This window comes from Sorex araneus, chromosome 4 (genome assembly GCF_027595985.1).
Source record: "Sorex araneus isolate mSorAra2 chromosome 4, mSorAra2.pri, whole genome shotgun sequence".
Taxonomy (NCBI): Eukaryota; Metazoa; Chordata; class Mammalia; order Eulipotyphla; family Soricidae; genus Sorex; species Sorex araneus.
In genome coordinates, this window is record NC_073305.1 from 23,136,192 (window position 1) to 23,151,055 (window position 14,864).

General features: G+C 48.0%; 1 protein-coding gene across 3 annotated transcripts in view; it reads left to right on the top strand.

The window, feature by feature from the left end:
- Positions 1 to 1,770: 1,770 nt before the first annotated feature.
- The window catches only part of LOC101547657 (ubiquitin-conjugating enzyme E2 E1), a 73,087-nt gene continuing 59,993 nt past the window's right edge, over positions 1,771 to 14,864 (top strand). The window contains exons 1-4 of one of the 3 annotated variants that reach the window (XM_055137035.1): positions 1,771 to 1,818; positions 1,999 to 2,084; positions 3,381 to 3,469; positions 7,447 to 7,497. In XM_055137035.1, coding sequence (XP_054993010.1) covers positions 3,429 to 3,469; positions 7,447 to 7,497 — 92 coding nt within the window. In that variant the 5' untranslated portion in view covers positions 1,771 to 1,818; positions 1,999 to 2,084; positions 3,381 to 3,428. Of the gene's footprint in view, positions 1,819 to 1,915; positions 2,085 to 3,284; positions 3,470 to 7,446; positions 7,498 to 14,864 lie in introns of those variants that run through there. The other 2 variants (XM_055137034.1, XM_055137033.1) reach the window with 2 other exon arrangements.

The window sequence follows — 14,864 nt, forward strand, 5'->3', positions numbered from 1 at the left end:
ATCATTATAGTTAATATCCAAGCATACAATTTATGCAAGCCAAAATTAGAGAGAAAATACAGCATCCTAATCAGCAAATCAAACCTTTTATTTTCCTGTGATCTCTGCCAGCTCATCCTCATACATACGTGTCTATATGATAGTACTTGTATAGATATATATTTTAAAGTGTCAGAAACCCACATTTTCACAAGAGGAAGTCCTAATTTTAATTTCCTCCATCTCAACTGAGTTACTTCCATTGTTGCTCTTGAAATTTTCTCTTGAGGTTATCTTTTTCACGCAGGGATTAAAAAGCCTACAACTTGGTTTTGAGATTTTTGGGTTTGCTTTCGAACAACATACACCAGGCATGTCCTTAATTTTATGGCTTTTTCAGGACTCCCGAAAGTGCCAGGTTCGGGAGATCTTTACAAAATCTCTATGCATTTGAGTGGCAGAGGGACAACTGTGTCTGGAGGTCAAAGGCGGGAAGCTGAAACGATGACCTTATACTTCTTTTTTTTTTCTTCTCCCCAGCTCTTGGACTCCGAGATTCTAAGACAATTCCTGATAGAGACAGGTTTCCTGGTAAAGATTGTGCAAGGAGTGTACGCAATGACTTTCTGAGTGTTGATAAAGTTGCAGTTTCAAGTTGATGGCTAGACAGAAGAGGTGGAAGAATGTTGTTTTTCCTGGCTTTTGGATGTGTCCTTGGCTTTTTATCTTGGGTTGTCCTATGGTAGCTGAAGCCACTGTTGCCATGGGGAAAGATGGCACTTTGAATGAGACAATTTAGAGTGGCCCGTGCAAATCTGACTGGGCAGTCTCCTAATGGTACCAGACTGTCTGTGTGGCATTGTTGTACTTGGATAGCACTTCTCTCAGTTTCCTCTAACTGAAATGACAGAAAGCTAAGTCCGAATGGGATGACTTCATTTTTCAAATAATAATCTTGGGGAAATGATAAATATGGAACAATTCATGAGAATTATTGGGTGATGTCTTTAAAATATGATTATTTGGCTAGCTTTTATATTGCACACGAAGAACGTTTTGGGGGGAAGTCTTCAGGATTTTTAATTCGCTTTCCAAAATTCAAACTTCCTATCTAACACGAAGCTGACACTCAAAATTCTAAATCCAGTTTAATGCAGGAGTCCAAGGACTTATTTCCCGGGATTTTTCCCATTTGTAAGCCTGTTACACGTCGGTTTTGTCACGAAATCCTTTGTACCACTTTTATAAAACCACACCACTTTCCATAAAAAAAAAAAAAGTGTCTGGAAGAAGCTGGCGTTGGAAAATTGCACTCGTCTGAGCCGAATGCTCTTAGTTGGGGATTTTCTCGTTGGTGTGCCTAAACCGACCTCTGCTCCTCGCAGGTAAACTGCCAGAGGGCGAAGGCAGAGTCAGCCGGGAGGAAAACCCTGCTGGCCGAGAGTTCTGTTGCCCCTTCAAGCCGATCACTTTTTAGGAAGAGTTCCCGCTGCACTCTCTAGTCCAAAGTCCGTGACATCGGATTACCACCTCTTTCACCTATTTGCCAGCACCCCAATGTCCCCAAGCTCTCGGCAGAAAGAACTTCCTCTTGTGACCCCCTTATTCCATCCAGCTTGCAATCGCTCCCAGCGGGCTCCCCACCACCACGGTCTCGGATTGGCTTCTTTCCCCTCCCCAGCCCTGGATCCAGGTCCCCAAACCACTTCAGAGAAAATTCACACCTCTCGGCCCCTTCCCGGGAGTCCCGAGTAGCGCTGGGGTGACGAGCAGTGGGTGGGGAGGGGGCAGGGTTTCCCGGGGTCCCCAGTGTGCTCGTCGCGCGCCCCCCAGGCCGAGGTGTGCAGGGGGGAGGGGAGCGCGGGTGGGTGGGACCGGGCTGGTGGGGGAGGGGGAGGGCGAGGAGGAGGAGGAGGAGGAGGAGGAGGAGGAGGAGGAGGAGTGTGCGAGCGTGTGTGGCTGGGGGAAGCCATTGCCTGTTTAATAGTTGCTGTTGCTGCACTTCCGCTTCTCTCCCAGCGAGAGAGAGACACGAGTGGCCAGGCCCAGCCGCAGCCGCAGCAGCAGCCGCCGCGGCGGCACGGAGCAGCCAGACACAAAGAGAGGTACGGGGATCCCCCAGTCGCCCGCCGCCCCCCGGCCGCGACGCCGGGCCCGGGGGACACCCCTCGCCGCCTCCCCGGACCCGCGCTTCCCGGGCCGCCTGGCACGGGGTTGTGGGGCGAGGTGGGGGGGGGAGGCGGCGAGGGGCCGGGCAACCCCAGGGGTCCGGGGCCCGCCCGCGGGGGATGGGCAAGGACCCCGGGCCGCGTGGGGTGCGGGGGGCCGACTGCGTCGGGGCTGGGGGGGGCATCGTGGCTCGAACTGTCAGCTCTGCCCCGGGAGCCCCCCACTGGCCGCCAAAGGGGCCGAGAGCGGGGGAGGGGACTTAGGGGAGCCCCTTTTTCCTCCGGGGCGGGGGCCCGCGGGGATTAACCCCTCCCGGGCGGAAAGGCTCATTGTTACTCCTGGCTGCGGCGGCTGAGCGTCTCCCCCCCCACCTGGGGCCCTTCCCCCACTCCCCCAGGGGTGGCGGTCGGGCGTGTGCTTGGGACCCCCGCCGCGCTGCCCCGAGTCCCGCGGCCCCGAGACTGGGAGGGGCGTCGGGGCGCGGCGGGCGCGGGGTGTGTGTGTGTGAGTGTGTGTGTGTTGGGGGGGCAGCCTCGGGCCTCGTCGCCCCCGGCCCTCCCACCCCCCGCCGGTCCTCCCTTCCCCCACCCGGGCACCAGCTCCCCGCCTCCGTCCCCCCATTTGGGCTTCCTCTCTTACTCCTCTCCGCCCCTCCTCTCTTCCCGACCTCGCCAAACTCCGCGCCCGCTCTGCCCCCCACCCCGTGTCCGGCCTCGGCCACCGGCCCCCCGCGATCCCCGGAAAGCCGACCAAAACAGCCCCGGGGCTCGCCGGCCGCCGGGACCTTCCCTCCTGGCCCCGCCGAGGCGCCCCGCGCCCCCGCCCTGCCCTCGCCGCCGGCTCGGCCTCTTCCCTCCCCCGCCTGGAGGGGAGCCCCCGAGGGGCTAGGGAGGGGCCGCTCGGCGCGCCCCTGACCGTTTTCCCACCGCGTCCCCCCCCACTTGGGGCCCCAAATCAACAAATTGCGTCCTCTTTGCGAACGCCTTCAGGGCCCCGAGGACTTCGGAAAGCGTGTGCAGGGCGGGGGAGGGGGGCGGCCGGTCCAGCCCCCGGCCCGAGCCCTCCTGACAGCGCCCGAGTCCCCCTATTTACACTCGCTGCATGGGTTGTGTTTGTCTGTTTCTTTCCCCTTGCAGGGGCTGTTTGCGGGGTGGGGTGGGGGGTTCGCTATGTCGGATGACGATTCGAGGGCCAGCACCAGCTCCTCCTCATCTTCGTCCTCCAACCAGCAGACCGAGAAAGAAACAAACACCCCCAAGAAGAAGGAGAGTAAAGTCAGCATGAGCAAAAACTCCAAACTCCTCTCCACCAGCGCCAAGAGGTACCGTACTGCCCCCCAACCCCTCCCCGCAGGCTTCGTATTTGCCGAGCTGCCTCTGGCTGCATTTGGTCTGCCTCCCAGTGAGGGTAATTTAAAGGCTTGTCCATGGTTTAAAGTTATCAAAAATGAAAAATACGGGCGGGGAGGGGGCGGCCTTAGAAATACTAATTACGTCTCTATTGCTGCTCCTGTTTTCTTTTTTTTAATACTTGTCCACATGCAGCCGTTGCGGCTTGCCTTTCCAGGTTCTTGCCAAAGTTTGTAAGAATCCTCATTACCTTTATTAGTGACCCCAGATCTGATTTTATATTAATCACTAATCTATGACCACCATCCCCAGGACTGTCATTCCTCTTAATTACTAATACCTGCTCAGACAGCTATCGAAATGAATTGTTTCCCTTTTACTTCCTCCTCACCTGTTGCATATGATATTTTAAAATAGAGCTTTCTCTGCAAATTGCATAAAGGGGAAAAAAAAACCTATCAGTGGATTTTAGTAGGTGGAGACAGATCTTTTCTGATAAATTTTAAGAGTCTTTTGAAAAAAATCGAGGCAAGTGAATGAATACATGATGTGAAAATGGTTATTTTAGGTTATTTGGGGGATTCTTTTTTGTTCCCTATGAGAACTTCAATTTGCCAAATTTCAGGGAGAATCCTTGATTCCTGTTTTCTCTCACGCTGTAAAAAAAGGTTACTTTATCTTTTCAAGTTGAATGTAAGCAGCAGCTTTTTTCCTTAGCTCTTTAGTATCTGGCAGAAGCTACCTTTTGGGGGACCATACCACCAGTGCTCAGGACTCACTCCTGGGTCTGTGCTCAGGGAACACTCATGGAGGGGCTTGGGGATCATACTTGATGCATGGAATTGAGCCCAGATGGACTGCATGCAAGGCATGTGCTTAACTTTTTAATTTCCATGAAGCCTCTGAGTTCCATTATTTCCCTTAAAATAATCAAGAGCAGATTCTGGGGAGTCCTCCACCCCAACCCATTCTAACCCTTTCTGCTCTCAAGTCCTTAAACTTTAATCCAAATGGGTGAGTGGGATGTCTTTCCTTAAGGAATGGCAAATAGGCCAAAGGATATGCTCGGGTGAAAGAGGAACTTAAGACCCTGGGTTCCATTCCCAGCACCCATTTCCGCTCTCCCTCTTAGCACTATCTGCTGGGTGTGTGTAGCTGGGGTGAAGTGGTGGTGGGGGACATCCCTGCGGTGGTGGGAACCCCCCAACGTAAAAATGGAATGTGTGGTTTTAGATAACTCCTTTGAATGTAGCCAGTGGGAACTCCACAGAGTTTGAGTTTGTTTTGTCATTCTCCCAGACTTGAACTTTGAAAAGCTGATAAAGTGCTTTGGTGACCTAACCATTAGCTGATGGAGTGACTCTAGCTTATTTTAAATAGCACGGAGGTCTCCAGTTAAGTGACAAGATGCCTTGGCAAGATTGTTCTCATTTTCAGAGAGTTGGTTTGATTGCATCTTGGCTTCCCAGGAGTGCTGACCGGCCTTCATTGATTAGCCCTGTGCTGGTTCTTGTAGACCCTGCCCTATGTTTGGGAACTTCTTGACCCAAGAATGGGATATTTGCTTGAGGTCTTTCGTACTTTTTTAAGAAATTGCCGGAAATCCTTTGTGTACGTTAAAATATTGGGAGTATTGGTACAGATGTCAGATATGAAACGTATCAGCAAATTGCCAGGAGTGGGGGAGGAAGATTTTTCACTAGGCAAAATTTGGCCAACATCTTCACTAAGGCAGTTAATGTATTTAAAAGTGCCTTGGAAATAGATAGTAGGTGTTTAATATAGTGGGAAGCTCCAGGTAATAATTTTACTTATAAAGTTAATAATCAGTTTTAGCTCCCTAGATATCGTGCTTAAAAGGTGGCTTTTAGTGTTAAGGCATAGTTAAGGTTAATAAAAGTAAAGGTAAAAAATGTGAGAGAAACAGTGCATTTAGGAAAGAATATAGGGGAAATTGATGTTAAGGGTCCCTATAGAAGCTGCTCTATGAATGGTATTGATTTGGAAGGTAGGTGTGACCCACAGGACTGAAGGGGCAGCTCCTACCTACACATCTGTAGACTGCAAAAGACACTGAGCCGGCAGATAAAAGATTATATAACTGCTCGCTGTAAAGGGGTTTCAAGACCTGGGGTAGAGGAAAGCCCCCTGTGAGAATATTTTGGACAGAATTTCTCTGGAACGTCATATGAGTTACTCTTGCAAATCTTTGGCCGGTATTCTGGAAGTGGTGCAAATGTTTGTTGTAGAGATGAATTGGATAAAGCTGTCTGTTATTACTCTTTCTAGGTATTGAAAAAAAAATTCAGTGACTATAGTAGAGGCTGGTTTGGCAAGAAGTGAAATCAGAATTTTTATATAAGCAGAGCTCAGCGAAGGAATATTTTTGCCCATGTTCAAACATTCTAATAGGTGCAGATCAAGAATCAGAAAACCAGGCTCCAAACTTTGAGTCTAGCCTGCACTGAGTCAGACATTAAAGAGGTGTCTCAGAGCTCAGAATTAAGGTTGGTGGCAATAGGATTTAGCAGGATACAGATAGATATCAGCAGAAACAGAGAGCAAACCCTTTTTGCATGACCAGATTTGTAGGGGAGGCGAGGTACCCTCCAATAAAAGGGTTGAGCCCAATCACCGCCCTTTTCACTTTAGGCAGGGGAAAAAAGCAGCGCTTTTTAAAACCTGTTCCCATCCGGCCTGCCGCTCCCCCTATCCTCAGAAAACCTTCCGAGAGAGAAAAGCAGTCATTGTGATTCAGATTACCTTTAGTCTGTGTTTGTGTGTGTGTGTGTGTGTGTGTGTGTGTTTTACTATTGTGCTGCTTCGGAGATTTTTAAATGCTAACATAGCCCTTTAGGGCTTTAGAAGGTAGGAGCGGGAAGTCTTATAAAAAAAATAGAAGGTATCAGTGAGTGCGTTTGAAAGGTGGAAGCCGCACACCAGGGCCTCAAACTTTCGTATTAATTGATGCTTTCGCTCCTAGGTAGGCAGGAGACAAAGGCCAGGGCTTGGTGTGAACTGCCTGGTGGCTTCGGCCTAGGAGTGGGGGATGGGGTCCTTTGTGAAGTCGAGGGTTGATGCGGGAGCGAAACCTAGGGGGGCGGGGGGAGGGCAGGTGTCGCAGCTTGTGTGTCCCGAGTGGGCGAAGGGCGAAGGCGGAACGGGGGGCGTCCCGAGGGAAGTTGCGGGGAAGGGGGAGCGCGTGCGGGGCGCGGGCCGGCTGGAGTGCACCTGTACGCGCCACAGGCGGCGAGGGTTGTCTGGGGGGAGTCAAAGGGGGGGTGCTGAAGGCTCCCGGCAGCGGGTGTGGCGAGCCTCGGAGAGTCGCGTCTCCGAAGCAACGAACGTCCCGCCCTGGGCCCTGCCCCCCCCCCCCAAGCCCGCAACTTGCCCTGCGTCCCGTCCTGTCCTGTTCCTTCCCGTCTCCAGTGGCGGTGGCGGGGCAGCGTGAGACCCCCCCGAGGCCCCCCACGGTTGGGTTGGGGACTCCTCCGGGACCCTCCCCCCAGCGGCCCGCCGCTAGGTCCGTGCAGAGGGGCCTCGCGGGGAGCGGCCATGTTGGCTCCGGCCGTGAGGTGGCGGCAGCAGCAGCAGCGGCAGTGGCGGGGCGACCTGTGGGGGGCGCCCTGCCGAGGTGGGCAGGAAGCGACCTGGGGGCCTTGCCGGAGGGTCGTCGCCTCCTGCCATCCCCGCCCCCCTGGACCCGCAGCCTCGGCTTCCGCTCTGGGAGGCGGTGCTGGGGGAGGGGGCGAGTGCCCCACCCGCAGGAAAGCGAGCCAGGTGCGACCCGAGCACGGGGGGTGGGGGGAGGGGAGGGGGTTTCGGGACCGGGACCGGGACCGAGAAGTCACTCCCTGCCCGCGCGCGGCAACCGTTCCTATCCCTGCCCCCCGACACACACCGGGACCTGCCGGCGTCTAACGCTGCCCGTTTGTCTGTCCCCCTGCAGGATTCAGAAGGAGCTGGCCGACATCACTCTCGACCCTCCGCCCAACTGCAGGTGAGCTTCCCGCCGCCCCGCGCCCTTGCCGAGGATCCCGGGGGTCCAGTCTCCCCTTCCAGCGATCGATGGACTGATCCCGCGTGTTGGCTTTTGTTCTTTGGATCCTAGGTGTGGGCTCGCACCGCCGCTGACCCCAAGGAAGGGCCGGAGAGGGGCTGACGGCCCCCGGCGGCGGCGGTTGCAGGGGGGCGGCGCGGGCTTGAGTGTCTGCACGGGCGGACTGTTCGCGCCCCAGAGGACGCCCGCGGGTCTCGGGCTCTGTCCCCGAGGGTTCGGGCTCCTGCTTTAGAAGGTGCTTTGCTGTCTGGGCCCGTGCGTGGAGATCTCGAGATTAAGGTGGTGGATAGAGCCCAGCCAAACCTCGCTTCCTCTGACCGCGTGAAAAATGTTTCTGCTTTGGATTTACCCGGCAGGCCAGTTGGGGGAATAATTCGTGACTTTAGGTGTCGTCCGTGTTAACTCTTCCGTGCATTGTTTTTTTTTCCTCAAAATTTCTGAACTCGGGTGTTTTTCCGTCCGACAGCAGTTTGTTTGTTTTTCCACCACACCCGGCTGTGCTCAGGGCCGACCCTTGCCTTTGAGTTCAGGGATCACTCTTGGAGGGGATCAGGAGACTCTGTGAGATGGCGCTGGGTCGAACCCGGGTCGGCCCTGTGGGCTGGAGGTGGGATGCAGGACTGGCCAAGTGCGCGCCTAGCGCCCTCCCTGCTGCTGTACCGGCCTTGTGGCCCTGGCAGTCGAAGCAGTGTGACACCAGCTTGTGTGTGTGTGTGTGTGGGGGGGGGGGGTTGGCTCGTCGTTTATTTCGACTTTTGAGGAATAGCCGCTTTTGCTTTCCGAGTCAGCGTGGAAGGGGAGGAGGGTTATGACTGAACTGTTGATTTCAGGAGGGGAAGAGCGATTGCTTGGTTCTGTTACTCCCACAGTCTAAAAATGAAACCGAGGCGCTCGATTCGTCGTTTCAGGATTGGCCTTGGAATGGGATGTGGAATTGCAGAAGTGTCAGGCCGAGAGGTAGTGCAGCAGGCAGGGCGCTTGTCTTTGCACTTGGCCGACCCTGCGTTGGGTCTCCAGCACCCCCGTATGCCCTCTGAGCCCTGCCAGTAGTGATGCCTGAACAGAGCAGGGAGTAAGCCCCAGCACCTCGACGTGGGGCCCAAATACAAAACCCAAAACGGAAGTGTTACACTAATAAGAAACTGACCCTAGACTTCCAAAAACTATGATCAAGTTTTCAAAGTAAAGGCTTGAAAAGCCTAACATTTGTTAAGACATTTGTTACAATGGTTTTCTCGTGAATAAGTGCCGTCAGATTAGAAACTTGAACACAATTTGAAAGTCCTGTCAAATTAATCACTTGTTTGGGTTTCGGGCCAGACTTGACCGTGCTCAGGGATCTCTCCTAGCTGTGCTTAGAATACAGTGGATTGAACCCAGGTCTGCCACATACTAGGCAAGCACCTTATCTGCTATATTATTGCTCTGACCCTGGGATTAATCACTTTTTTAAAAATAGAACTAGGTCCACTTGAGTTTGGTACCATTTTAGCTGCCGTCACATGTGAGAGCTCTGTAATTCTGGGCCTGTAGAATATTATATCCTTGGAAAATGCTTCTAGTTACCCCTTCAGGTTGGGACTCTTGGGGAGGGGGTATCATTACCTTTGGTGTTCTGGGGACCATGTAGTACCCCGTAGAATCGATCCCTGGGTCAGGTCTGTCAATACTTTCACATCTGTATTATCTCAGACCCAAGCTGAAACCTTTACACTTTACAATTTGGTAAGGTGAAGCACCAAATCAGGTGGTTATTTTTTTGGGGATGTGAATGATGGTAGAGACAAACTTTGGCGTACTTCACTTTTTTTTTTTTTCTAAGTCTTTGGTTTCAGAGAAAACACCAGACATCTTTATTTTGTAAGAGAATGAATTTTGTGTTGACTTTTAAAAAGAAAGACCGCTTTATTTTCTGAAGTCATTTTCCAGTACTGCTGGTTAAGTAATATGAGTTATAGCTTCTACTTTTGGTTGCCTGCTAGTGTTACTGACTTAATGTTATTCAGTGGTCTCAGTATTCTGCTTGCGTAAGTGATTTTGGTTTTCTGTTTTGGTATTGTGTGGAATTGAATTGTTTAATATTTTAATGTACATTACTATTGGAAATGCAAATGGATAGATTTGGTGCTCTCTGAAGTTAGCATCTAGTTAAAATGTCAGCATTAAATGGTATGTCAAAAACATGTATTTTAATTTTTTTCTAATTTTTTTTTTTAGTGTTACTCCTAGCTTGGGAACTCCATTGGTTCTTATGAAATGATTGTTTCATCAGCTATAAAATACATTTGGAATGAAATAATTTGCTTTTAGTGTATCTTATGTATTAACTTTTGTAGAACTGCCTGTAGAACTCAGTATATTTTCTTTCAATATATTTCGTGTGTGGTTTAAATTTAAGTACATTATGTTATTAAATACAGCAGTTGGCATATAGAAACCTCCCAGTAAATAGTTGATTATTGCAAATTAGGGGAGAATTGCTTTTGTTAAGGTGCACAGCCTGTGCTCAATAACTTGAGCACTTTGCTTGTCAAAAATATTTGGATTTGAAGTTACTGAACTTCAGAACTTGTTTGAAAAGCAATTGCTAAATGCCTTAAAATGTATTTCAAGTTAAATTCTCAGTGTTAAGTAGATAATTCTTATTGAACAAAATGCTAGTTAAATTTAATGACAGGGCCAAAGTATTTTAAATGAGTATTTAAAAATTGTTTCATATGTCATGCAAACAAAGTTTTTGGTATCTTTGAACACAACTTAAATTGTGCGTTTGATTGCTTTTTTAGCCTGACTTTTGTATGTTTAGGAGAAAAATACTGCCTTAACTACTGTGATGATTTCCTAAAGTGTGCACTATCTTGTGTTGTAAGATTAGGCCTTTTAGATATAACTCTGGGCCACTAGAATCAGTTTTGCAGCTATTATTTATAGAGTAGGGCTCAAGCTTTGCTAAATTGACTAGTTATGGCTATATAACTAGGCTGTAGACATAGAGATGTGTCTGCACATAATAAATGATATATTTGCCTAAGTCCTTTAAACTTCAGGCTTTACTTAATAGATATATTTGTGTTATGAGTAAACCTACTCTTATAGTGACTTGAAACCTAAGATTTCAGATTCTTGGGAGGGTGCTATTTTAGGATAAAATGTCTTTGAGATAAAATGTCATTAAGCATCTCAGGCAAGGTGGAAAATAAAAATCTTCTGTGAATTTATTACATTTTGGACACTTTTTGTTTTCTTGGGAAAACTAAAAAAGTAACTTTACAGCTTTTTTGAAGATGATTTCAAGGCTAAAAGGAAGAAAGTATAAAGTGTTGTCTGAGAAGTTAAATTTTTCAACTTTTCCTCCTTACTAAAAGGATGGGTTATCTACGAAATAGTGTTACAAAATTCAAATAAGATGATAGTTTTCGGTGTGTATTAGATGGTGCTTGTATTAAAATAGCCCACTTAGTTCTTTTAATAGCTAATAGTTTAAAAGCACCTATTAAAAATACTGTTATGGGGCTGGAGCAATAGTACAGTGGATAGGGCATTTGCCTTGCACGCAGCCGACCCGGGTTCGATTCCCAGCATCCCATATGGTCCCCTGAGACCCTCAGGGTAATTCCTGAGCGCAGAGCCAGGAGTAACTGTGCATTGCCGGGTGTGGCCCAAAAAGCAAAAAGAAAATACTGTTACATATTTTTGCCTATTATTATTTGGGAGAGGGTTTTGGGCCTCACCCAGTTTTGCTCTTGTTTTACTTACACCTGGAAGAACTCAGAGAACCATATGTAGTACTGTGGGTTGAACCTGAGCCAGCCACGTGCATGCTTTAATGTCCTGTACAGTCCCTCTGACCCCTATTTGCTTATATTTTTAAATGTGATTTAAGCCTTTTCACAATGAGAATGAATGTATTTGAAAGTTAAAATCCAAAGTTCACTCGTGACCTTTTCTGATCCCACCACCTATTGTTCATAGATATTCCGTGTTAGCACACTTGGGTATTGTTCCACAGAGTTTCTTTGAATTTACGGTGTTGTCTATTTCTGGCTTTACAGTCCTGTTGGAGTTAGTAATAATAGTATTTCTTCTCTGTTCTTCCCTTCCTTGTTCTTGTTGTAATGTCTGGGGGTTGCACACATAGGTTGGGTTGTGGTGCTGGCTGTAGTAATAGTATTGAGATGTCAGTTTACAAGTCACAGCTTCTAACATTAAAGAGAAGATGCAACTATCACTTGAATAGATAACATTATAGTATACTTGCTTTTGTGTGCATAAAGGCAATTTTGAAAATAGGAGTTGTCAACACAATAAAAATAGCACCCGAGGGGCTGGAGCAATAGCACAGCAGGTAGGGCTTTTGCCTTGCACGTGGCCAACTCAGGTTCGATTCCCAGCATCCCATATGGTCCCCTTAGCACCACCAGGAGAAATTCCTGAGTTCAGAGCCAGGAGTAACCCCTGTGCATAGCCAGGTGTGACCCAAAAAGCAAAAAAAAAAAAAAGCACCAGAACTAGGGTTGAGTTCTTGAAAAGAACAGATGCGGAGCAGACCACGTGTCATTTGTAGTTCTGGCCTAAAAGTTGGAGAAGATTGGGAAGAGTTAGCAAGTCTTGGTTTTGTCAACCTAGACCTGGGATAATTTAGAAGCTTCTGGTTCATTCTCAATTGTCAGGTGATGCTGATTAGTTTCTTTTATCACCTACAAATAGCAAATCCACCAGATTCAGCATTGCCAGAGTGACTGAACTCCCTTGTCACTGCTTAGGACTTGCATGTAATCATATACATAAAACATGAATTTCACTCAAAACAAGGTAAAGTGTAAGGGAGAGAACCTATGCAAGAAATTGCTAGCTGCAGGATGTTTTACAGTAGTGGATATCTAGGCAAGAAGATAGGATTCACTCCCCAGCCTATGACACTAAAGAAAAGTTTCCTTTTGATCTTAAAAAAAAAAGGGTGTGTGGTAGAGAGAGGGGGTTCCTGCAAATTAGATCATCATTTGGGGCATGAGTAGTTAGGAACTGTGGAAGTTCTGTCCAGAAATGCATTCTCTACCAAATTATTAAGATCTCGTGTTTTGTTTTCCAAAAGACCATGTAGCTGAATTGTAAAACCACATTGCTGTTGTTTCTCAGAAAGCTAAACAGAATTATCATATGACTCAACATTTCTTTCTGCTCCCAGGTATATACCCAATAAATTGAAACAGGGACTCAACAAGATGATTTGTTTTGTGTTCACAGTGGCATTTTTCTTAATTGCCAAAAAAGTAGGATCTATCAGCAGATGAGTAGATAAGCCAAATGTGGTGTATGCATAAAACAGTATTAGTCAGTCATAAAAAGGAATTATTCTGTTGCATGTCACACATGACTTAACCTTTTTTTGGTTTTTGGGTGCTTGGGACTTACTTCTTCTGGCTTAGTGCTAAGGGATCACTTCCTGGTGGGGCTCAGGGACCATGTGGGATATCTAGGATGAAGCTCCGGTTGGCTATATGCAAGGCAAGTGTCTGCTAGACTATCCCACTCTAATCCTCACATGGCTGAACTTTGAAAATGTTCAGCTGAGTAAAATAAGTCAGACACAGTAGGGCAAATATATATTCCAGTTACATGAAATTTTAAGAGTAAGGAGAGATAATACAGGGTTAAGATGCTTCCTTGCCTTCTGTGACTGACCCAGGTTTGAATATATGGTACCACATATGATCCAGTCACATATCCAGGAGAGATTCCTGAGCAGAGCCAGGAGTAAGCCCTGAACACTGCTGGACATAGTTCTCCATTACCCGCAAAGGAAATTTCAAGAGTAGTAAAAAATGTAGTTAGATTATGTGTTTCCTGGGGCATAAGGGGTAAGAATCGAAGGCCACCAGGCTGGAGAGATAGAACAGCCGGGTGTTTGCTTTCCACGGAGCCCACCCAACTTCAATCCCTGGCATCCCATATGGTCCCTCCAGCCCACCAGGAGTGATGACTGAGTGCACAGTGAAGAGTAACCCTTGAGCACTGCTAGGTGACCCCAAAACAAAAACACACACACAAAAGGAATGTACTTCTTTTATCCTTCCAGTTTTGTTGAGAAAAGAATTGATTTATGTGACGTGATTACCACAATAGGTTCAACTGACATTCTTTTTTAATCCTGTGATATATAAAAAAGGAAACATTTTTTTGTCATATAGCTGAGTTGAATAGTCATTGTGTATGTAGTATGTTACCTCCCCAGTATTTAACTTGTAACTGGAAGTCTCTTGCCTTTTCACCTTCCCCTGCTGCCAATCACGTCTGATTTCTTTTTCCACTTTGTTTATGTTCTATATCTATGTGAGAATGTGTCTTTATTTTGCATAATGCCTTCAAGGTTATCACAAATTTCCTCCCCCACCCCTCCACACCCCCCACCAACTTCCCCGCCCACTCCCCCATAGAGACACGAACCATTTTATTTCAAAAGTCAGAAAGGAAAATAGACTTTTTCCTGGTACTAGGAGAGTACAGAAGGCAGGCATTAGGAGTTCCTTGATCCATTTAGGGCCAGCGGGAAGGTATGAGAACAGAATCAACCTGAAAGTGACTGGTGTTCTCTTAAACTCTTAAAGGAGCCTGTAGATGCCTGAAGGTGTGAAATTCTTTCTTTTTTCTTTTTTTTTTTCTTTTATTTTATTGACTCACCATGTGGAAAATTACAATGCTTTCAGGCTTGTTAAGTCTCAGTTATACAATGCTGAAACAAACATCCCTTCACCAGTGCCCATATTCCACCACCACCAAAAAAAAAAAAGTCCCAGTATACCTCCCATCCCGCCCCCCCATAACTGATAAATTTTACTTTGCTTTCTCTTTACCATGGTTACATTCAATATTTCAACAAAAACCTCACTATTGTTAGGAGTTCCCCACTAGAGTCAGATCTGTTGTGAAGAGATATGAGGTCGCACAGCCTATCGCGGCCATGCGGTTTTGGATTTCTGTATTTTAGCAACTAAGTCCAGGGAAATTTCTTCCAGATATTGGATCATTGCAAGCTTGTAACTCTCATCTGTGGTCCTCATAATATGGCGGTCACCACACCCCCCCCCTCCCGGCAAGGAAAAGGCTAGAGAGAGAAAAACCTTTCCCCTCCTGGGCAGGCATGGGGCTGCGGCTTAGTTCTCAGTCTGGAGACATTCTGCAAGGAGCTGCCCATACCAAAAGTAGTTTAGCTGGCCTCTGGAGTCATGCTCTTGCAGCTGCGGAGGGGCCGCATACATGCGGCCCCGGGGATCACATCTTGGCGGCGTGCAGGGCCAGTGCCGCCCCAG